We start from the raw sequence: 22,948 nt of genomic DNA on the forward strand, positions 1-22,948 counted from the left end.
ATGCATGTATTAGCCAAGCCGACACAAAAACTCACTTGTGTCATATGTACAGAGCACACAGGGCTCCATTTCTAAGCTACATAACCTGCATTGCAAATCCTCCTTCTGCTGTGTGTTTGTGAATGTGAGGTCACAACTTAATGCTAGCCCATATGCTATGACTCTCTCCTTACCCATACTATCTTCGTTCACTGTACCCCCACTAGACTCTGTGGTCCAGGGCCAGTCTCTTCAATACAAGACCGCCAGCACCCAGAAGAGAGCCTTGCAGGCCCCTAAGAATACACAGAGAAAGGATCGAGCAGACACCTGCAGGCTGTTCAAGTGACTTGAGCAATAAACCCCATGCAGGTCCTCTGTTGTCACATGAGCAGTTATGAAGTCTTCCCAGCTGCAAAGTGTCCCTGTGCTCCCCCACAGCGTAAAGCAATGGGAGTAGCTGCACATTCAGCATGCTGCAAGGGAGAACTTGCAGAAAACACGGCTGGCACGGAACCCAGGTCCGTGGGTAACCTTCTAATCAGCCTCTTGGTCTCAGTTAGGGACATACTAAAACATTCCACAGATGAGACAAAAGCCAGTCGGGGGGGGGGAGGGAGACATTCCACAAAGAAACGGAAGTGGGCATCTTATGTGTATAGTCATTGCTATTCTGCTTTATTCTCCGACCCAGGCCTTTGGACTCAGCATGGTCCACAGTCAAGTCACACTGAGGCTACCTAGGAACCTGTTGGAATGAACATTCTCAGGACCCACTCCTGATGGACCCAGTGAGCCTACATTTTAACAAGACTGGACGTGGAACTAGGGTGCACATCAGTACTGAGAGTCAGGACCCTGCGGTACCCCGTCCTGATTTTGTTGATCCAACCTAATGTCAACCTGTCTAACCAAGTATATCGTGCCAGGGCCCTGGAGCTGTGGCAGGCTGGTGTAGGAGAGCTCTGTTCCCGGCCCCTAAGGGGTTTGCTTGGTTTTCCTCTGCAACCTGCTCATGGTAGTTGATAAGCTGCTCTGCCCTCATGGAATGCTCTTCACGGTGAGTTAGTTCCGTGAGACTTAACAGCTGTGTGGCTCCCATTCAAAAGGCATTCCTGATAAGGGAAAAACAATTAGCCTCCTCCTGTCCCCTGAAGGCTCCCAACTTGTCCCGGGCTCCAGCCTTGCCACACAGCAGAGGACAGAGGAGGCTAGAGAATGTTGGGATGAGGGTAGGACTTTGGGAGTGGGGGCTGTCCTCCTTGTCACCCATGCAAGGGGCCACAGGAAGTAGAGGAGCAGAGCTGTGGATTGCCCCCCCCCGTGAGTGCGTCTTGCAGCAGCATAGTCAGGGAAGAGACAAGCCAGATCTGCCTGAGACCCTGTTGTCACACTTCACGCCCCATCACGGCCTTTGCAGCACCCAGCCTCTCACCCATGGTGCATTTAGAGTCCTCAGGTAGGTGCCCGCCCCGTCCAAATAATACACATTTCTTAAGAACTTTAATTTACCTGAAAGGAAATTATATTGGAGGCCAGAAGTTGAATGTGCAAGAATGAAAAGCAAATCAATTGCTAGAAACAGCCCGAAATGCCATTTACATGACGGATGCCCCCAACTCTCCTGCACTGTGATGTCCAGCCTTGCAAACTTCTGGGAAAGGGGAGGTCACCACGTGAGGAGGTGGCGCCCTCTCCCCCCACATCATGAACACTAATGGATCTTTTGGTCGTGCCCTTCTGTCAAGTGACACACACACACTAGTGCAAACCATGTCTCAGTGGCGTATGCTATTGAATACACTCACAAGCTCACCTCTGGAGAGACGGGAGACAGGCAGAAATACAGGCAGCCCTGTACGAGGAAAGCAGGCTGAGGTGGGACGGAACTGGGGTGGTGGAGGAACAAGGGAGTGGGCATGAGATAAGAAAAGCAAAGGGAAGGATGACATGGCGTATGTGTGGAATCGTAAGGAGAATGGTCCACTCAGAAAAAAAAAAAGATTCATCTCAGGACTTTCCCCAAACCTGCCACTCCAGAGCTCCTAATAGCTTCATACTTCATTTTGTCCAGTAGAGAAGAAAGAGCATAGACTAAAGAGTGAGACCTTGGGTGTGTTTGTGGCAGGGGCGTGGCATCCTGCTAGGTTTATTTCTCAAGTTGGAGCGACGGCAGAATTATTGAAATCATTGTGCATTGCGCGCCCTCTTGTGTCTCATCTGTGATATTGCAGTTCTATAAGAATTTGTGCGCTGAGGAAACTCAGGTGATTCAAGAGTGGGAGCTTTGGAACCTTCATCCAGTGACTGATGGAAGCAGAGGCAAACACCCACAGTTAAACACTGAACTAAACCCAAGGAACCCAGCGACAGAGAGCAAATTGGCAAAGAATGGGCTGGCAAAACCAGCAGAGACAGCTGATCTGAACAGGGGAGAGCTCTTGGACCCCAGACCGACAGTTGGGAGGCCAGCATGGGACCGATCCAGACCCCCTGAATGTGAGAGTCAATGAGGAGGCCTGGGCAACCTATGGGGTCCTGAGCAGTGGATCAGTGTTTATCCCTCGAATACTAACAGACATCGTGTGTCCATAACACAAAGATGGTTTCTCTCTCTGCCTGGACTCTTAGGGAAGTGCCTGGACCCTACCCTGAGTGAAATGATAGACTCTAGATATCCCCTATGCGGAAGGAATTGGCAATAGGGTGGGAGGATGGGGGGGATGGTAGGGGGATGCGTGAGGAGGGGAGGGAGAGGGAACTGGGATTGATATGTAAAATAAGCTATTTAAAATTTTAAAAAATATATAAAAAGCAAACAAAAATGTTCAATATGCAAAAAAAAAAAAAGAGTGGGAGCTTCGGACAGACCTAGAAAGGAGGGCCGAGAGCCCGATGTGTGAGTCAAGTCTCTCTACAGACTAACCATGATGTCCTTGCCTTATGTTATTCCCTGCTTAGGTTCAGGCTAATGACTAAACCACACTTAAGGCTTCCTGTTTCCACCCAACGGCTTGCTCACTCCTCCACTGATCTGATCACTTCTGTTTGCTTTGCTACACACACGGATAGCTGTGTGTACGTCCCCGTGTGTGCCTAATGTTAACAGTGTGCTGACGTCTACCTAATTTAATGTAGGTAAGTGACTCTGGGTTGGAGAACTCACTGCTTCCACATCTCCCTCTCGGCTGCACGTTTTAGCATGCCCATCTTCCTCTGTGATGAGTTCCTTGCTTCCGGCGATTCTTGTGCTCTGGGTCTTTGTAATTGTGCTCTACGGCTTGAAGGCATGTACCACCACTGTTTACAGTTCCCCTCTCCTTCCAACAACCCCTCAGAAAATATCCCTGCAGGTGCCACTCTGTGGTACTTAGAGTAACTGGTGGCTAATAAACGCATTTGCTATGTCACAAGATTTAGTTGAACCAATTTGAGCATTACCTCTGGCATCTCCACAGTCACTGCTTCCGTCGCGCCTCCTATTGTCCCCTCCAGTCTCCCTATTTTGGTCTGTATTTGTCTGCTCACCAATGGCTGAGACACCCTTCCTGTGGCCTAATGGCCCTTGTGTTTCCTTTTTAAGTCCTGTATTCTTATCTCTTGCCCATAGTCCATCATAACCTTTTGTTTTATCTATTTGAAGACTGTCTCTGTAGACACAAGTATTCATTCTGTAGTGTTTTTAGATATTGCAAATATTTTCTTCTAGACAGTCCAATGCTAAAATGTTTCTCACATTTCCTTTGCTGGGCAGAAACCCTCAGATCTATCATACTTTTGCTTTTGAAATCATTTCTGAACATTCAGGTGTTTCTTCCCCCTTTACAGTTCACAGAGGCACCCACTAGCATTTCCCTCTGTTGACTTTATAATTTCTCCTTCCCACGTTCCTGTCTTGAGTCACAGGGAATGGAGCTTTCAGGAAACATTGGGCTGGGATTTTGCCGCATTTTGACTTGATCTCAGGTTCCTTCCTGGTCTCATTTGGACAAGGTACCACACTGAACCTGCAGGGGAAGCAGGCCAGAAGTGTAAAGCCTGAGCTGGTCAGGGGGATCAGCTCCTTGACTGCAGGCTGATGGACTTGGAGCATCTGCTCCTTGACTTGGCTGATGGACTTGGAGCATCTGCCCCAGCCTCTGATTTCCAGGCCAGGCAGGCAGAGATCTTACTCAGGAGAGCCGCAAGTCTGGTGGACACTGCTTCCCAACTCACCAAAACCAATGGGTTTCCTCTCCCTTACCTCCTGTTGTAGGAGCTGGGCTAAGGAAGAGCAGAATGAATCACACTCACACATGCCACCCTCTGTCCATCCCCAACCATTGCTGCCTTGAGGATTGTTTGCTTCCTCTGAACCTCAGTGTCTTCCTGGCGATGACAATGGTCATGATGGTGTTGATGGTGATATAGACCCACAGATGGGTTTATATTCATGTGTGTGTGTGTGTGTGTGTGTGTGTGTGTGTGTGTACCCAAACATGTTCACATGCTGCAGCTTGTGTGCAATGGTTAGAAGACAAATTTCCAGTGTTAGTTCTCTTTCTACCATGGATTTCTACTGTCATCAGTCACCGTGGCAAACACCTTTACAGGGTAATCTCGCTGGCCCTCGCAGGAGGCAGCTCTCTATCGTGTCTCATGAGACTTGGAACATAACCCTTCCCTTTCTGCATTATGAAAGAGGGGTCAACCATGGGCCAGATCAATTCCAAACTGCTGTTGGCATTTCCATGACACATTGGTACCTCTGACCAAAGTTTGAACAGTTTTACACACAATCTCTTAAGGCCCTATTGTCCGACATCCTAAAGGGCACTCAGGGTTGTTCTCCCTGGCAGAGAAAAATGAAGAGTCTGAGTGAGCTAAGATACAGGAGACATTTCTTCAGCACAGGAAGTGAAGAAATGGCTGTCATTGCTCTGAACATCTCCTGTTCCCCAAATCCCACAAGTTCAGATAGAAATGGTTTGTTAACAGAGCAAGGTAGAGGAAATTATCTGGAAATGTAAAGCCAAATAGGAACAGCCAACTCACTTGCCAAACACATACCTGCTATTATGTGAAAGGATCTCTAAAACTATTAATCAAATTTAATCAAATAAAGCATCAAAAAATAAATATTCTACCAGCCATCCACATGAAAAAGAATAAATGTGCATAGGTTTTAAATGTGTTTACAAGTTCAAGGAATAAATTGTGGGAAAATATTTCTAAAGTTCCTTTTAACACATGTGTGCCCAGGGGAGCGGCATTGGCTCTCTGATACTCATCACATCCCTTCAAAGACTGATGGATAATTACTGCAAATGAGGAAGAGGAAATCACCAGTTCATTGAAATTCTGGTGTTGAGTTCAGGCACTGTGCTTCCTTGCCGGTTCCCACATAGATGTAAGCATTGCCCAGACCTCAGGTGGTGACATTACTGGGGTGCCCAGACACTGTCCACCTACCTACCTCAGTAACTCTTGAATGGTAAGAGAACTGGGAATTGAAAGGATCCGGATGTCACCCTCCAGGTTAAGTGGTCAGAACTCCCTGGAGAGACAGATCATGGTTTTTTTGTCTAAGATTTCTATCGATTGCAGGAATGAGTGGAAACACTTCTGCAAATGTGTACCCAGGGGCACCCCACTTCTGAGCAGAATGCTCCTTATAGCAACAACAGCCCTGTCTCCAACAGGCTGTGGTCTCTGCCTTATTCCACTATTGTCTGGTGACTCTGCGAACTCGATCTTCATGTAGAGAGATCTGGAAAAAATAAAGGGGTTCGCTGGCTTCCCATTTCTGCTCCTGCGAAAGACCGCAGTGAAGAGGGGGCTCTGGGACCCAGCAGCATTTGTTTTGCTTCATCCTCAGAGAAAAATGGCTCCGTGTGACCTAGTAATGAAAGGCTGTGAGCACACAGCACATTGCCAAACCAATCCCAACACTGTCATCGAAATATTGATCCTACTGTCACCCTCAATATCTGTCAGTGCCAATATCTTGCACACTTGCAGCTACTTTGAGAAAGAAAACACAAGGGAGGGGGCCAGGGATGGGAGGTGTGCTCTATGGACGGTTAGGTCCATGACAGGATGTTGATGGGGTGGCATACTTGAGACATAAGCACCTAACCTGCTCTTACTGTCTTGCTGTCTGCTTGCTACTCTCCTGTCTTGAAGTCTGTGTGGAAGGCATCTGGCCTTTACAAGTTGGGAGGAATGGGAGCAGGGCTGATGGTGGACATGTGGGGACTGGGTCCCAGTGTTGAGCAGGGTTCTTCACTGTCTCCCCTGCTACTGACACTCTTTCCATCACACTGGCATTCGGAAGCCACAGAAGCTTGCGCCATAAAAGGCTCTGATGGGAATGCATCGCCAGGATAATGGGTACTCACCGTTGTAATTTTTGCAATAGTAAAGAAGTTAGAAGATCAATAGCAGGAGCATCCTAACAATCACAATCTTAACACTCACAGTCTGAACTGGATCTTCACCAGTGAGCCTGTGGACAGCTGTTTTAGCCAGGGCTTGAATATTCCTCACTATCTCCATCGTCAACCTCATGAGCTGTAGACTTAGTTATATGGGAGCTGAGCCTCTGAGCATACTTGATGGGAGATACTCTTGATTAAGTGGGAAGATACTGTCACTGTGAGCAGCACCAGACCCTGAGCTGGGATTCTAATCTGTGTGACAGGAGGAAGTAAACTGAGCATACACTCTCTGCTACATTCATCACTCTCTGCTCCCAGACTACAGATGAAATGTGGCCACACCCCTACGCCCCCTAGTGCTGTGCCCTTCTGACCACGGTGGACTGTTAACCTTGAACTGTGGGCCAAAATGAACCCACTCTTCTTTAATCTGTTCTTCTCAGGGTATTTTATCACAGCAACAGGACCAACTAAGACACCAGGTCTCTTCCTTCTTCCTGTGGGCTGGACTGAGACGCCCTGACATCTGGCTTTTAGAGTGTGTGTACAGCCCATGTATACACGCCTGGCCAGCTAAGGGTTGAGTTTTCTTCCCCTCAGGAGGGGAACCTGACTCCACAGCATGTATTTTGTAATGACCAATGCCAGAAAATAAACTTAGGTAGATTTACCTAAACCCTATGCCTTCTAGAATCAACTGTTCAGTGTGACTACCATTACACTGGTGCCAAAACAATGGAACGCACTGGAGAAGGTATCACAGGCCTTTGCTTCCAACTCACATACAATGCACTAGTGTCAAATATGACATCTGAGACCAGATGTCAGGGAATTGAAGCTGCTCCTTTTTACTTGGTGGCCTAAGAAAAATGAAAAATTATCATTTGAAATGAGGTCTAGAAAGATATAGATGTTTTAAGCAGATTTGCATATTGAGAGAAGGAAATGTGGATTGACTTATTTTGAATGGCCCCAAGGGCTTGCTAAAGACTGAACAAGCTATCTTGCAAATAATGAATGAGATTCCCGTTACTGAAGTCATTCATGTAGAGAATAGATGGCATGGGACGGATGACGGATTAATATTTAAGAATATGCATGTGGAATAAGTCAAACTGGTTTTCAATCCCAGCTTTGCCCTTTATCACATGTGAGACCTTGGGCCAATATTCTAAGCCCATTTTCCTATTCCCAAAACGAGAAGAACTGTTTGCTGCTCTTCTCTTAAGACGATCTATGTGTTTTCAGTGAGATCGTACACAGAAAGTCCATGGCAGCATGTCCGACAGCCAAGAGCAACTTGCTTATCATTGTTTGTCAGGTGCACTGTAAAATTAGACTGTCAAGATAGGTGCATTATGTATGCTCTACCCAATGCTGACTTTGTAACCACTAGCTTTTTATTGAAAGTTGTTATGTGGCTGATGCTGATCTGGGTGGTGGGGAAGATGGAGACAGCATAGCACAGGATGTCTGTGGGTTATCAGTCCTGACTTTGCCACTAATTATTCAAGTTCATCAAACACTTACTAAATGAGAGTGTGGGCTGTATCAGAAGAGTTTTTGTTTATTTTTGCAAGATGGTAGAAGATGTGAGGGGGCCCAGCAGTGCTCAGTCCTCAAGCTTTTGAGTACATATTTATAATTTTACTTGGTTGGGGAAGACATGTCTAAATGTTTAGCAAATCTATAAAACACTCATCACTTAAAATAATGGGCCAACTAGTGATGTATGTGACCCACTCCTCACATCTTATTTCCCATTCAGACAACTCAGTTGCTAGAAGTCACTAGCCCCATTCATATAGCAAACAGACACTGCTAACATATTTCTGACTCTTGGTTCAAGGATCTTCCTTTAAATCCCTAATTTTTTTTCTCAGAATTGGTGCTTTGGAGTCATGAAGTCCTCTAGTCTCATTTTATACATCTACATATGCAACTATTAATACTCATTTCTCAAAGACCACATGAGAATTTTTCTTTGTTTGTGTTTGAGATTATAATTTAATTACAATGTTTCTCCCTTCCCTTACTCTCTCCAAGCCCTCCAACATACCCTTACTGTTCTCTTTCAAATTCATGGCCTATATAGTCATTAATTGTTATTGTTTGCACATGCATATTGTATAATACTAAATATAATCTGCTGAGTCCATAAATGTTACAATTAACTATATTTTCAGGGCTAACTATTTGTCACTTGTCAATCAGGTGGTGTGCTCTTCCTTGGGGAGGACTATTTCTCCTACACAAGAGATAGCTCAGCTTAAAGGCTGGGCTCACAACCAAAAATACAAGCATGAAGTTTCAAGACCTAGTGAACATTCAATAGTTTATATTTTTATCATCGGTCCATTTATGAAAATGAATCTTATCTACATATTTTACACGATCACTACCTCCTAAACACATATTACAAAAACACTTTTCTGAGTTATTAACTATGCATAAATAGCTGTTTATAGATGATATATTTATTTGTGTGTGTTTGTGTATGCGCGTGCACGCGCATGTAAATCCAGCACTAATTTCCTTGAAGTACACTGAAGCATTTGATTCTCCCACTCTGTCTCCCTTCCCGTGACTGGATGGGGCAAAGCCATTGTGTCTAGGGAAATACTTCTCCTGCCCAACTGAGATGGAATACATCTAGGGTATGTTTTAAATATACTCCAATGTGAACCTACAAGGATGCTCTGAGTTGTTGGAGGGTTGTCTATTGTCTTGGGACAGCAATAGCTCTCAATGAGTTTGCAGGCAGTAGATTGAGTGTGGTCTCACACTCTTAGCGCCTGGTCCTGAAGAGGCTAGCATCTTTCCTATGGGTGTCCCTGCTGCCATTTTCCATTTTGTGTTTTTAGCTGTCTGCCCTGGCCACCCAGACAGCATGAGTTCAGGCAGTGGGAGCTAATTATAACATTAACTAAGACAAAACATAATTATAAAGGAAGCTACTGATAAACAACACAAATTTATGCATTCTCAAATCAGCTCCATGTTACTAAAGCCAGCACTCCCTTTAGACAGCCACCACATTGTTTCTAGCCACAATGTTTCCGCGCCTGAGAATGGAGACTTTGAGGCCACACCCCCTTGGTCCTCAAGCAGATGAACTGCCATTTAGGCTTTTGGTCACTCATGTACCCAACCAAAGACTGGCAACCACTTCCTCCTGTGACAGAAGCTGGGTGGAGATACTGAAATCTTGAGCTTGAAGATAGAGAATCTACCAAGTAGCAGAATTGGGCCAAGGGGGCTCCAAGAGCTTTTGACAGAACAGGGACAATCAGAACAGGGACAACCAGTGAAGCAGAGAAAATTGACATTGGAAGTTGTCGGTTTGAAAGACAGGACAGCCTTTGCTTGCTGCAGAGCTAATTATTATGCAAATTTATGCTAATAAACTCTGCCTTGAATGTTGTTGAGAAGCTGCCTTTTCCCGTTAACATAGCTGTAATGAGAGGTAAATTTGTAATGCAGATGCCCAAAGTAATATATCCTAAATCATTTTATGGTGTAAGGGGCTCTCTCTCACCCCACCTAGCACAATGTCAATTTAAATTAGTTTTTGCTTTACATATTTATTGAAGCTTTATTTATTGTTAATACTTACTAAGGACACCAACTAAAGAGCTCCCACTACTTGTTAGAAGTGGAACTTAATCAGGGAGTGGGGGTGAGCACTCACTCATCTAGAAGATGCTAGAACGCCTTCTGTTTTCATCCAGCTATTGCCACAGTATGGCCATGGAGAGAATGACTTTGTTCATGAACCTGCCCCTTCCCCAGAGCTTCCTGTCCAATTAGCCCCCCACAACCAGAGTATCTCTAGAGGAGCAGATCTGATGGGTCTTACAGGGTGTCATCTTAGTTACCTCTGTGTCTGTGGTTTCACCCAGACTTCCAAAGAACAGGATGCTGCCTACAGTTGTGGAGAGGCTGTGGGGGCAATGCAGTTGAGTTGATCCTCTGCGGAAGTGTGCAAACCCACTGTGCTCGGTGGTGTTGGGCTCTGAGACTCACATCCCAGTCACAGAGCTAGTTTGTCCACGTTGGCATAGCCTCAAGTTCAGACATCCAGAAGCAAACTTCAGGCTCCTTGACCCCAGCTCCAAAGCTGGGCATGTGATTCCAACTGTGGCATGCATGGGAATGGTGACATTTAAGTTAGGAGAGATTCTTCCGAGAGAAGGGAAAGAATATGGGCTATCTTGTTTTTACTTCTAGCTCTGTCAGAGTCTTAGGGTTTCTATTGCTGTGAAGAGATACCATGACCACATGACCACACCACTCTTATAAAGGAAGGCATCTAATTGGGGCTGGTTTACATTCAGAGGTTTAGTCCATTATCATCATTGTGGGAAGCATGATGGTAGGCAGGTAGACATTGTACTGGGAGAAGGAACTGAGAGTTCTACATCTGGATCAGCAGGCAGCATGAAGAGAGAGCCACAGGGCCTGGCTTGAGCATCTAAAACCTCAAAACCCACCTTTAGTGACACAATTCCTCCAACAAGTCCATACCTGCTCCATAAGGCCACACCTACTAATAGCGCAGCAACCAGGTATCCAAGCATGCAAATCTGAGTCTCTGGGGCCATTCCCATTTAATCTACCACACCCACCTTTCAGAGCACACAGGTTGCTTACTGTGAGACAGACAGAGGCGAGCATCTTCATTTGGTGCTACCTTCTCTCTGAAAGTTCATTTTGTTTTTTATTTAGATGTTTAAATCCCCCTTTTGTGATGCTAAGACTGAGACCTTGCAGTTTTCAAGCTTACCCAAAGCTAATGCAATTAGTCTACATCTTACATAAAATTCAAAAATGTCCTTTGCAGCTCCTAAACTCATTCTGTTTCCTCTCTGGTGGCTCAGAAAACTTGGCTTTTCACTTTTATAATTTCAGATGTTAGATTTAATAAAGTCAAGAACCTTCTGAGCCACCTAGCTGCTGACATACTTCTGTGTCCACACAGGTCTCTCTGTATATTTCCTGAGAACCAAGCTTAAGTTTGTTACTTGTTTAGGGGGTGGGTGTCTTGATTGATGTTATTTTCCTCGTTAGTCACTTCTGTATTTCTACTAGGGTACATGGTCCCAGAATTGCTGTGTACCATGTAGCCATAAAAGGGGAGGGGTCTATAAAGAATCTGGGCTACCCTAATATAATGAGATGTTAGCCAGATGTGCTGATTCATGTATACCATTATTGAGGGGATGCCAAACTGTCTGTCTGCTAAAATGTATCTCTATCGTCTACATGACAGCTACATAAATATTTTTCATTAGCATAAATCCTCTGAATGGAGTTACCCTGACAGGTCCTTCTGTGAGCGTGTAAATTCACATTACATAGGGTAACATATAAGCTTTATGCCCAGTTACTTGGCTAGCATGTGTTGGGCACATACAGTGCCTACATAGCAAATCACTAAGAGAACAGAGCCTTGAATTCTGAAGAAAGATTATACGGGGAAAATTACAGAGGCATCTGAAGAGAAGACAGATAAAGAGTGACTTCTTCCTTTATCCTGTGATGGAGAGCAAACTTGCTGCTGGTGTGTGCCTCCTCTGCATCTCACTAGATTCCACATCGAATCCTTCAACTTAAAACAAGGCCAGCGAGGTTGGAGTCTGGCTCAGTGGTTATGAATGCACAGTGTTCGATTCCCAGCATCTGCCTTGGCATGTTCCCAGCAGCCTCCTGCAACACCAGGCTCAGGAAACTGAATGTCTCTGACTTCCCTAGACATCTGCACTTGCATGCACGCGCGCGCGCGCGCGCGCGCACACACACACACACACACACACACACACACACACACACACACTAAAATTAAGGGAATTAAGGGCTACGGAGATGACTTAGCAGACAATCATGCTAGCCTCCAAGACAGACCTCCTGATTTCCATCTCTGGTACCCACATGGTGGGAAGAGAGAACCGACGACTCCCACAGATTGTGTCTGACCTCCATGTGCGCACCAACACGTGTGTTCCACCACCCACAAGTTAGTAAGTGCAGTTTAAAATAGTTTAAAGGAAATAAAATAAACCTAAAAAGGGCTGAGGTGCTGGATCGTGTTTGCAACCCCATCTCCAGAGGGTCAATGGCAGGTGGGGTCCTTGGAGCTTGCTTGACAACCAGTCTTCTCCAGTTGGTGAGTTCCAGGTCAGTGAGAGGCAATTAGAAAAGGGAGTGTAGCCGAGCATTGGTGGCTCACGCCTTTAATCCCAGCACTCGGGAGGCAGAGGCAGGTGGATCTCTGTGAGTTCGAGGCCAGCCTGGTCTACAGAGCAAGTTCCAGGACAGCCTCCAAAACAATACAGAGAAACCCTGTCTCGGAAAAAAAAAAAAAAGAAAAAGAAAAGGGAGTTTATGGTCAGCACCTGAAGTGCAATATTTAAGGTTGTCCTTTGGCCTCCACTAGAATACATGCACACCTCTGCATACATTGCATGCACACACATGCACAAGCATACAAATAAACACTGTTGGTGAGGCTATAAAAAACAAGCATAGGGAAGAGAATACCCGTCTCCCTCATAATTCCTCCTTCAAGAACGCTCCTCCCATCCCTGTATACATCAGCAGGAGTATAGACACAACCAGTCTGTGTATTCCCCTATGGGGAAACCCATTTTGCAAGGTGGGGTGGCAGCGCTTCCTAGGGGATGGTGTGTGCCTGTGTCAGAGCCAAGAATGACTTCCCTGCTCTTACAGGACAATGACAGGATACCAAGAAGGACTACGGAGACAGTAGTGGAGGTGTCAAAGGACAAGCCCTTGTGTCTGAGCCTTGGGCCAGGCTGCACTTTAGGCTTAGGAAAGTGAATTCTGCAGCAGACGTGAGTCGCTTTACCATTCTGGATCTCAGCGGGTAACCTGGAGAACTGAAGAATCAGACCAGCACATGTCTATGCCTCCCTCCTGCCTCCAGTTTGTCCCCCTGAGAAAAGCTGAAAGTCTGCCAGCCCTCAGTCTCCCCTATATTTATTTCCAGGCCTGGGCAAGCTCATCTATGAAAGAGTCAGTAGTCCTGACTGGATACTTTAAAAGCCTCTTTCCCATACTGTTGACTCCTTGTTCTGAATGGTCAAGGGACATTCACACTGTCTGGGGACTGGCTGTGGTTTAAAGTCTGAGTCTATGGGCAGCTGGGATTGGCTTATGGGCCACAGGGAGCAACCAATGACATGAAGGAATAAGAGTCCAGTCAGGGATCCTGTTCATTTTCTTTTCTTTTCTTTTCTTTTCTTTTCTTTGTTTGTTTGTTTTTCAATACAGGCTTTCTCTGTGTAAGACTCCTGGCTGTCCTGGAACTCTTTTTGTAGACCAGGCTGGCCTGAACTCACCGGGATCCCGAGTGCTGGGATTAAAGGCATGCCCCACCACTGCATGGCTCCTGTTCATTTTCTTATGCACCGTGACCTTGATCTTCCCCTTCCCCTTAGTAGCTGGTGCAGAGGACCGGGAAGACATCAGAGATATTGCAGCCGTTGCAGTTCTTCTGTCCAGGGAGAGAGGATTTCCCTTCAAGCAGCATGAGCTCTGCTAGGAGAGAGAGAATATAGTCAGGGGAGAGAGGCTGAACAAGACAGGCAGACTTCCCAGAGGAAACTGCACAGTTGGCACAGGAGGGTCTGGGAAGCATGGTCTGGGATGTGAAGGGACAGGGTCCAATGGGATGGAGGAGTGCACTTTAATCAGAGGGCCATCTGTAACGGGCTCGTGCTCATGGATCTGTGCTGCTTTGGGCCTAGAAAACCCAGAGAACATAAAACCATCGCCTCCTGTCCCGTGATCTGCACTAGATAGCTTGTGCTTGCAGAAGGGCACCCAGGGAGAGCACAAGGACCAGGAGCACAGAAGCCTGTCTGGGGAGACTGCAGGCAGGTGTGAGTCTGTCATAGACCACATGGCCGGCCCTACGGGGAGGTTATTACGTGTAAATAAGAGAGCCAACTTCAACCCCGGCACCGAGGGAAAGAAATGCAAGACACCAGGAGCCTTTTGAGCACTAACAAATTCTACAAGCAGACAATTCTAATCCCCGAATCTACATTTTATACATAGAATTATTAGACGTACTGTGTAAATTAGCTTCTGGCTGTGTGCCTAAGGCATATATGAAACATAAATAAATTGAGTGTGTAGATTAGGGTCCTGTCTGAGAATGCCTCATCGTGTATATGCAAATATTCCAGATTAATCTTTCAAAACCCTGAAATCCAAACCACTGCCGTGCTCAAGCACCGTAGATGAATGACACTCAGCTTGCAAAGCTGGATCTGCCCAGAAGTGACACATATGCAGCCACTGTGTTCAGTCCTTGCCAAGTGCTCTAGGCTGCCCTCAGCTGGGGACAGTGCCCCGTAGATGACCCATCTGGGAAGGATCTGGTTGGATTCATAGCTTCTCGTGGGGACAGAGGCAATGATTAATTTGTAGTAATGGCGGCAGTTTGCTTCCTCCCCAAGGCCCTGCTCCTTCTCCACCAAGCTTAGTGGGTCTCCACACGGAGTTTAGAAGCACTGTTTCTAGGTCTGTGTGGCACCATGGGGCCCAGGCCAACCCTGCCTCAGCCTCACTCCGAGTTGGGTTTGCATGATGGAGTCCCACGCTCCCAGAGCAAACTCCCACCAGCAAGCTCAGCTCCAGCAAGAACATAGAGTCTAGATTGGTTTTCAAGTAGCAGGCTGAACTATTTTCTCTGTTTTAGTTTCTCTAGATGAGGCATATTAGTGGCCCATAAGCAGGGAGGTTTCATCATCAGCTTGTCCCAGCCTGACCCCTGGCATTACACATCCCCTTTCTTTATATTTCCTTGCTCTTATCACAGTCAAAGAAGTCTGTCCTCTACTTATGCTTCTTGGCCGCTGTTTCTCTGTGGGCACAAAAGGTCCGTAGCGGAAATCTGGGCCTAATTTTCTCAATGTCACATCGGCAATACATAGTAGTGGACTCCAAAGAACTGACTCTGAGTGAATGAATGATGCCCTTCTTACACAGTCTGCCTATTCCACGCCAGGTGACGCAACTTCAGAGGTAGCAGAGAAATTTTCATCTTGCCCTTCAAGGCACCTCTATCAGAATGCTTTCCCCAAGTGCCTCAAAGTCCCATTCATCTTTTTGTAAAGGGCCAACAATAGGGACAATTCAGGAAGGGGGTCTCAAGCACCATGCCCATAGAATCGCCTAGCAGCACTTCCCCTTCCTTGGGCAGTCTAAAACGAGGAGAGGCTGCAGGGAAATGGCCTCTCTGTGACAGCATGTGGCAGGGTACAGTCCCAAGCGGCTTAGCCTCAATGGCGGCCCACCTTGTTCTGTTGCCACAGGCTAACTGTTAGCATAGATTGAAAAAAACTGGGAGACTGCCTTCTGAGAAGCAGGGGCCCACTGACGCTGCGTCTTAAGTTGTTTTGCTAATACACAGTAACATCCCAGGTTCATTGTGAAAGAACCTTTCCTTTCCGCCAGGAAGCTGGGAGGGGTACAGTACAGTACCAAAGCACGGCCACGAGATGGCGACAAATCTCCACAGATGAGCTAGAAACAGCCCAGGCAATGCATCGTTTCTGCAGCTTAGAGGTTTCTTATCCCTGAACCGTTTTCTCAATCACACAGTGGACCCGTGCCCTGCCCTAACTCTCCGTCTGTCTTCCCTCTACTCTTTAATCAAATCAGGGGTACTTTCTTCTTCGTTCCCTACAGCAAAACCCACTGCAAGGGGCTTTACCTTTCTGTCTTTGTCCTCACTGACACGTTCAAGCAATCAAACCTGTTTACAGCTTCTCAGTTCTGGAACTGCCTTGAAGATCTCTCTGACATTAATGGACACAAAATACTCTGCAGATGGCCTGGGCAGGTAGCGGCGGTGGTGATGGAGGTGGTGGTGGTGGTGGTGATGGTGGTGGTGGTCATGGTGGCTAGGGTGGTAGTTGAGAAGGAGATTAAGGAAAGCTCATATCAGAAAACAAGACCAGCAGTCACCACTGAGTGGTGACAACATGGGTCTTCCCACACAGGTGCCCCTCGGGGCAGACTATATCAGGACTGCAGAGTCCCGCAGGCCATGGCATACACCTTTACAAAGCCTTTGCAAGGGTTCTGTCCTTTCTCCCTTTTGATAGCATGAGGAACTGTCCAGCATTCTTGGTTTGAAGGAAGAGACAAGAGGCCTGGAGAAGAAGGGCCCAAGGGCACAAACTGCTTGGTGATATCTTTCTCTCTTTGCCCACCACAGGCTGTCTTCAAATTCCAGGACTGTCACTATTCTGCTTAATGCTTATAGGCTACTTTAAAAATATTTCTCCTAATTTTTGAAATTATAATATATTTACATCATTCCCTTCCTTTCTGCCTTCCAAGCCTTTCCATGTTCTTCTCTTTGCTCCCTTTCGAATTTGTAGCCTCTTCTTTTCATTAATTGCTGTTACATGCGTGTATTTATATTCCTAAATTCAACCAGCTCGGCCCTTATGATGCGGTGTAGAAAGTGGCTTAACACAGCAGAGATTCAGGCTCAGCAGTGATGCGGTGTAGAAAGTGGCTTAACACAGCAGAGATTCAGGCTCAGCAGTGATGCGGTGTAGAAAGTGGCTTAACACAGCAGAGATTCAGGCTCAGCAGTGATGCTTGAGGTCATGACCATGACTGGTGTCTGTGATGTGATTTCCAAAGCAGGAGATGTAAACTGGGCCAGTGTTCATGGAGAGGTGGTAGTGCCTTCCAGGATGCTGTTATGTCCATTCTAGTCTTAGTTACATGGAATCTATTGTGGAGTCAGGAGACCTCGTTTATAGAAAAGCAAAGGATAGAGACTTAGTCATTGGGGAAGATGTGGTATTTAGGGACAAGAGTTTTATTGAAACCCTTGACTTGACACTGGAAATGAATGTTGGAAGCAAGGGGGAGTCTCTTATCTGCAGATTTAAATGTTCTGGCCTTGTTCTCAGGCCTAGTCAGTCAGGGTCTAAAAGAAAGCACTTGATGGCATTTGGGCTTGACCTACATCCAAAGAACAAGGGTCTATGACACTTGGATAAACAAGGGCCTTCAAGTTCCATGAATTTCCCTCCATTGGGGTTCTACTGAAGGGGAGGATCTCCAAGAGGCAAGGATCATCAGCTAGGGTGAGAAGCATTTCTAGAAGTATTGTGGGGTAAGGTCTGAGGCTAGGGAATTTGTTGGCTTCTGTCCTGACAGTGAGACCTTTAATTAGGGCTTTGGGTATCACTCTGAGTATGTAAGGTGTGCCTTTAGAACATGTCAAATGTGGGCCAGTCTAACAGACACTGAAAGGTGGTCCTACATCCATGTCTAATGGCCTTCTTGTAGATAGCCAAGTCCCTTGTCTGGGATCTCCCCAAGATTTTACTGACATTCTTAGATCTTTCAGTCCCCATCCCTACACTGAGTTCTTTACTTTTTCGTTTGTCATTTATGGGTATCCCAAGGTGTACTTGGATAGAAAAACTAGAAAGGGATGAAATGTAAGCCCCTCTCTAATTTCACTTTGGGAAAAGTTTTTGCAAGAAGAGGTGAGAAGATCCCTTTTGCATAGCGCATTAAAATAATTTATGGAGAGCGGCTCCCTTTCACCTGCAGAGCTGGTCAAGATGAGAGGATAAATCTTTAAAAGAATAATGTTTTCAGAATCAGGTTCTTGTCCTCAGATCCTTTGATGTATGAGTGTAATAGTAGGCAGGACACATAGTGAAATATACATGAGGTCTCCAGAGAGGAGAGCAGCAGAGAGGAGGAAATATTAGTGTTTACAGCAAAGCTCAATTGAAACACTCATTTCTAGATGATAGTTGATTACACTGCATGCGATGGAGGCCAGGTAGGATGTCCTTTCCTGTCTGTCTTCAGAACTCTAATGCCTGCCCTACCTCATCCCCACTACTCACTTCCCCTCCCTATGTAGCCACAAGAAATCAAAGCACAGCTTCTGTTATTGGTTTCCTCTGACTGGGTTTCAGGTTCTAAAGGAAAGGAAGTGGAAGTGTAGAACCTTCTGGACACTGTCAGCAAGTCTCTAGAGTCTTTTGGACACTTAATCAGACCGTTTTAAACATGAAGAAATTAATGGAAAGAGCATCATTTCCTTGTAGAAGTTCAACCAGGGATCAGCCCCCAGCAAGACCATCTGTATCGTCGCCTTCTTCAGCTGCGCCTTCCTCATCTGGGAATCAGCCACCGTGAAAGGCGGATCCTGTTGAGGAAGGCAGCATTGATAAAAAGCCACCTCTGCAGCCTCTGGAAGCAGTGCTCATGCTGACTGATGAAATTTAGATCCAGTTGGAGTGTGGCAGGGCCATCATCTCTGCAAGCCACCAGTCACTCAGGCAACAGGCATTTAGCAAGGGGCTGCTGCATGCAGGGCTTCGGGTCTCTGCGTGGGCTTCGCTTTAAATTGCTTAGAGCTTTAGCAGTATCCCACATCCTACTCCTTAGCTTGCACTGGAGCCTTCTCCCAGCAGGACACATTTTCACACCCAGCAGGCCCTGACATAGGACATGGATCTGCCTTAGCACAGCAAAGTTGCAGAGATTAGATGTGGCTGACTCCCCGTCTTGGCATGTGCTATCTCTCGATGTCTCCCTCTGTCCTTAGGGTGAGCTAAAGGTGCTTTTCGTCTACCAGCTTTTGTGGTCTCGCTTTACCCCTGTAAAGAAAACTTCCTTTCTTTCTGCTGAGAAGCTTTGGACTATAGTTTGGATGTGTCTATCCCCAAATGTCCCCTATATGCTAGGCGCCTTGAAAGGAATCTGTGAAACTCTTGGCTGCTGGCAGAAATTTTAAGAGCTGGGATCCAGTGAACAAAGTAAGGTCAACGGGCTGTGTCCTCAAGAAGATCAGAGCAACCCGCCCTGTTCTTGTGTCTTTCTGTTTGCTTCCTGGACACCATGCAGTAAGCAGCTTCCTCCACCACATGCCCCCTGCTGTGGTATCTGCCTTGCCACAGTCTCTAATGCAAGGTCACCATCAGAGGATACTTCTTCCTGCAACCATGAACCAAAGGAAATATTTCCTCCCTGTAGGGTGATTGACTCACATGCTGACTAAGGCATTTAGACGCTGTAAAAGAGGAGACAAAGGGAGAGGAGAGGAGAGGAGGAGGGGATGGAAGGGAAGAGGAATCAGTGATGTTACATTTGGAATAATTCTCAACAATTCCTTACTCTGTTTTTAATGCTCAGTCATTAATGGGAGACAATGAAAGTGGAGTGACTAAGAGGTTTTTGGTTTTTATTTTGTATTTTATTTTTTTGGACATTAGGATACAGATCTAGGATTCAGAATTCTGTGTCTCATCTGTGATGTATCTCACCACCCTTCTTATCCCAATAGGTAAAATATTGGAGGCTGTCATGATAAAAATATATGATTAAGGTCATTTGGGTGACTTCACTATTACGTGATCATCCTGGAGTGTTTACACAGACTTGATGCTCTAAGTGTGCTGGTTGGGTTTTGCCAACTTCACATAAACTACTCACTTAGAAACGGGAACTTCCGTTGAGAAAATGCCTCCATAAGCTTGCCTGTAGGCAAGCCTGTAGAACATTTCCTTGATTAATAATTGACATGGGAGGACCCAGCTTACTGTGGGTGGTGCCTCTCCTAGGCAGATGGTACTGGGTTATATAAATAAACAAGCTGAGCGTGTCATGGAGAGCTTGCTCATATGCAAAGCTCCTCTGTGATTTGTGCTTTAGTTCCTGCCTCAAGATTCCTGCTTGCATTCTTGCCCTGGCTTCTCTCAGTGGTGGACTATTTATGGGGTCAGATAAGCTGAATAAACCCTTTCCTCTTCAAAGTTGCTTTCAGCTACCTAATTATGACAGTAGGTCAACCACTGACGTGGATGATTGGTGTCATCAGGAGACACAGTAAGCATGACACGAATGAGGGAATAAGACTTCATGGGTCTAGCACTGCAGATTATATTTGTTTTTATTAAGTGGAAGTATATTCTCGGTAGCGGCGTGGGAGGGGCCGAGGCCAGCGCCGTCCGTCCGCCGGCCGCCCCGACTGTGTGCTATCCTCTGGAGCAAGTTCAAGCTTTTTATTCATTTCCATTTCAACACATGATGGCTGAAGCTCCTAATATGGCGGTCACGACTGAAGTGGAGATGCCCGCAGAAGCCTCTGCCCAGGAACCTGTACCAGAGGCTCCAAACAGAAGAAAAAGAAAAGCCAGAGCATCAGAACCCAAGGACCCAGTGGAACCCAAAAAACCTGCCCGGCCGAAAAAGTCTGGCAAGTCAGCAACGTCAAAAGAAAAACAAGAAAAAATTACAGACGCCTTTAAAGTGAAAAGAAAAGTGGACCGTTTCAACGGTGTTTCTGAAGCTGAGCTTTTGACCAAGACCCTTCCTGATATTTTGACCTTCAATCTGGACATTGTGATTATTGGCATTAACCCAGGATTAATGGCTGCTTACAAAGGGCATCATTACCCTGGACCTGGAAATCATTTCTGGAAGTGTCTGTTCATGTCAGGACTGAGTGAGGTTCAGTTGAATCACATGGATGACCACACCTTACCTGGGAAGTACGGCATTGGCTTCACCAACATGATGGAACGGACGACGCCGGGCAGCAAGGATCTGTCCAGTAAAGAATTCCAGGAAGGCGGGAGAATTCTAGTGCAGAAACTGCAGAAATATCAGCCACGAATAGCGGTGTTCAATGGAAAATGTATTTACGAAATTTTCAGTAAAGAAGTTTTTGGAGTAAAGGTTAAGAACTTGGAATTTGGGCTTCAGCCCCACAAGATCCCAGACACAGAGACTCTCTGCTACGTCATGCCGTCCTCCAGTGCCAGGTGTGCTCAGTTTCCCCGCGCCCAGGACAAGGTTCACTACTACATCAAGCTGAAGGACCTAAGAGACCAGCTGAAAGGCATTGAGCGGAACACAGACGTGCAGGAGGTGCAGTACACGTTTGACCTACAGCTCGCACAAGAGGATGCAAAGAAGATGGCTGTTAAGGAAGAAAAGTATGACCCCGGCTATGAAGCAGCGTATGGCAGTGCTTACAGTGAGAACCCACGTCAGAGTGAGCCTTGCAGCTTTGCCTCAAACGGGCTAGCAGCCCACAGTGCGGAGCTGAGAGGAGAAGCAGCTCCTGGTGGCGCTCCAGACGGGCAGTGGATAGCACAGCCGTTTGCAGACCAGATCCCGGCCCTTGATAACTGTGGGACCCGGGAGCAGGAAGAAGGAAGCCATGCTTGATGACCGTCCTCTGAGCTCTGCCTCAGCGCTGCAGTTTTAATGCGGCTGTGAGGCCCCAGAGTCTCCGTTTCCTAAGTCGGTAGTGCTGGTACTTTACACTAGTGGTGTGACTGTATATGGAGCAGTTGTGTGTAGAGTCAACTGCATGAACCTGTGTAGGTGAAAGGAAAAATAGGGTGTTTTCTACCTGAGTTTTGTATTTTAATTACACATCATTCCAGCTTTTTATATGTTAGATTTCATTTATGAAGAAACTGGTTTTCTTTAGGGAGTCACCTTGATGTAATTTTAAGACGCAACAGTCTGAATATTTATAGTTGATTCTTGACTGCATATCTATATATGCCGTTATCCCTTTTATAACCAATCCTCAGAAGGGCATGCTAGTAAGAATCAAACTGGCAGATACACCGATTTCCATGTAAAAAGCTAACCAATCCTCATTGGAGTCTGGCTAGTTTTGGAAATTGGGGGTAAACTCAGAATTCTCTGGGTTGTAGTCACACTCTCCAAATGGTGTGTATAGCAGTTGCTTAGTAACAGAAACAGGGTGTGGCCTGAGCCCTGCCTTTGACCCCCCACTCCTGTGTGTTGGGCCTCTCAGAAGCAGACACTGCTTTGCTGAACTGAAGGTTCCTGAGAATGCAGTAGACCTTTTGTAGTTTGCCAATCGTGTGTTTTATTGAATTTCCCCCTCAGTGTTTGTCACTGTTCTAATTTTATCCTTGACATGGGAAGTGGTAAGAAATGAACTTTCAGGGTGAGCATCACGATGCTGGAGGTATTTGACAATTCTGTTTTAAAATGGTGCTGCGTGTACAGGGGTCTTACTAAGATAACACAGAATTTTTCTTGCTAGTTAAAACTAACTAGTCAATAATTTAAAAATTATTGTCACTATTGTTTGTTACTGTAGACTAAGTGAACCTCATGAAAAGGTTGGCTGGAATTTGTACCTTTGTGGTTTCTAATGCATTTTCCATGGTGCTACAAATAGCCCAGCCTAGTAGGGCTGTGGGATATTAAAACTGGGTATTCAGAAATAAAAAAAAAGTATATTCTCAAATAACAAAAGAACTGTATGGTAAGCACATAAGTCACTAACTACTATTTAATACTGATTGATTTGTTGTAACAAATACTGCCCATGACTGTTAGTTGTGTTTGTCAGTTTTCTGTGGCTAACACCTTGGGAAAATTCAACTTAAAAGGATCCAAGGTTCATTTGGGATACTGCTTCCAGTATGTGGTCTCTTGGTCCTGTTTCTTTGGGCCAGTGAGGGTGAGGGGATTGG

The 22,948-nt window shown here is 46.0% G+C and overlaps 2 protein-coding genes across 2 annotated transcripts in view; both read left to right on the forward strand.

Annotated features, from left to right (window-relative positions):
- Opcml (opioid binding protein/cell adhesion molecule like) overlaps positions 1 to 22,948 on the forward strand; it is a 1,121,214-nt gene that overhangs the window by 451,453 nt on the left and 646,813 nt on the right. The window lies entirely within an intron of this gene.
- On the forward strand, positions 19,770 to 22,706 carry LOC121133556 (G/T mismatch-specific thymine DNA glycosylase-like). Its single transcript, XM_040730264.1, has one exon. It carries the CDS (start codon positions 20,340 to 20,342, stop codon positions 21,651 to 21,653), a length of 1,314 nt encoding a protein of 437 aa, XP_040586198.1. The 5' UTR covers positions 19,770 to 20,339; the 3' UTR covers positions 21,654 to 22,706.

This window comes from Mesocricetus auratus, unplaced genomic scaffold (assembly GCF_017639785.1).
Source record: "Mesocricetus auratus isolate SY011 unplaced genomic scaffold, BCM_Maur_2.0 Super-Scaffold_100022, whole genome shotgun sequence".
NCBI classification, from domain to species: domain Eukaryota; kingdom Metazoa; phylum Chordata; class Mammalia; order Rodentia; family Cricetidae; genus Mesocricetus; species Mesocricetus auratus.

Bases quoted from the DNA above. Each gene is read 5' to 3' on its own strand.
- LOC121133556 (XM_040730264.1), top strand. From the start codon at position 20,340: ATGGGTCTAGCACTGCAGATTATATTTGTTTTTATTAAGTGGAAGTAT.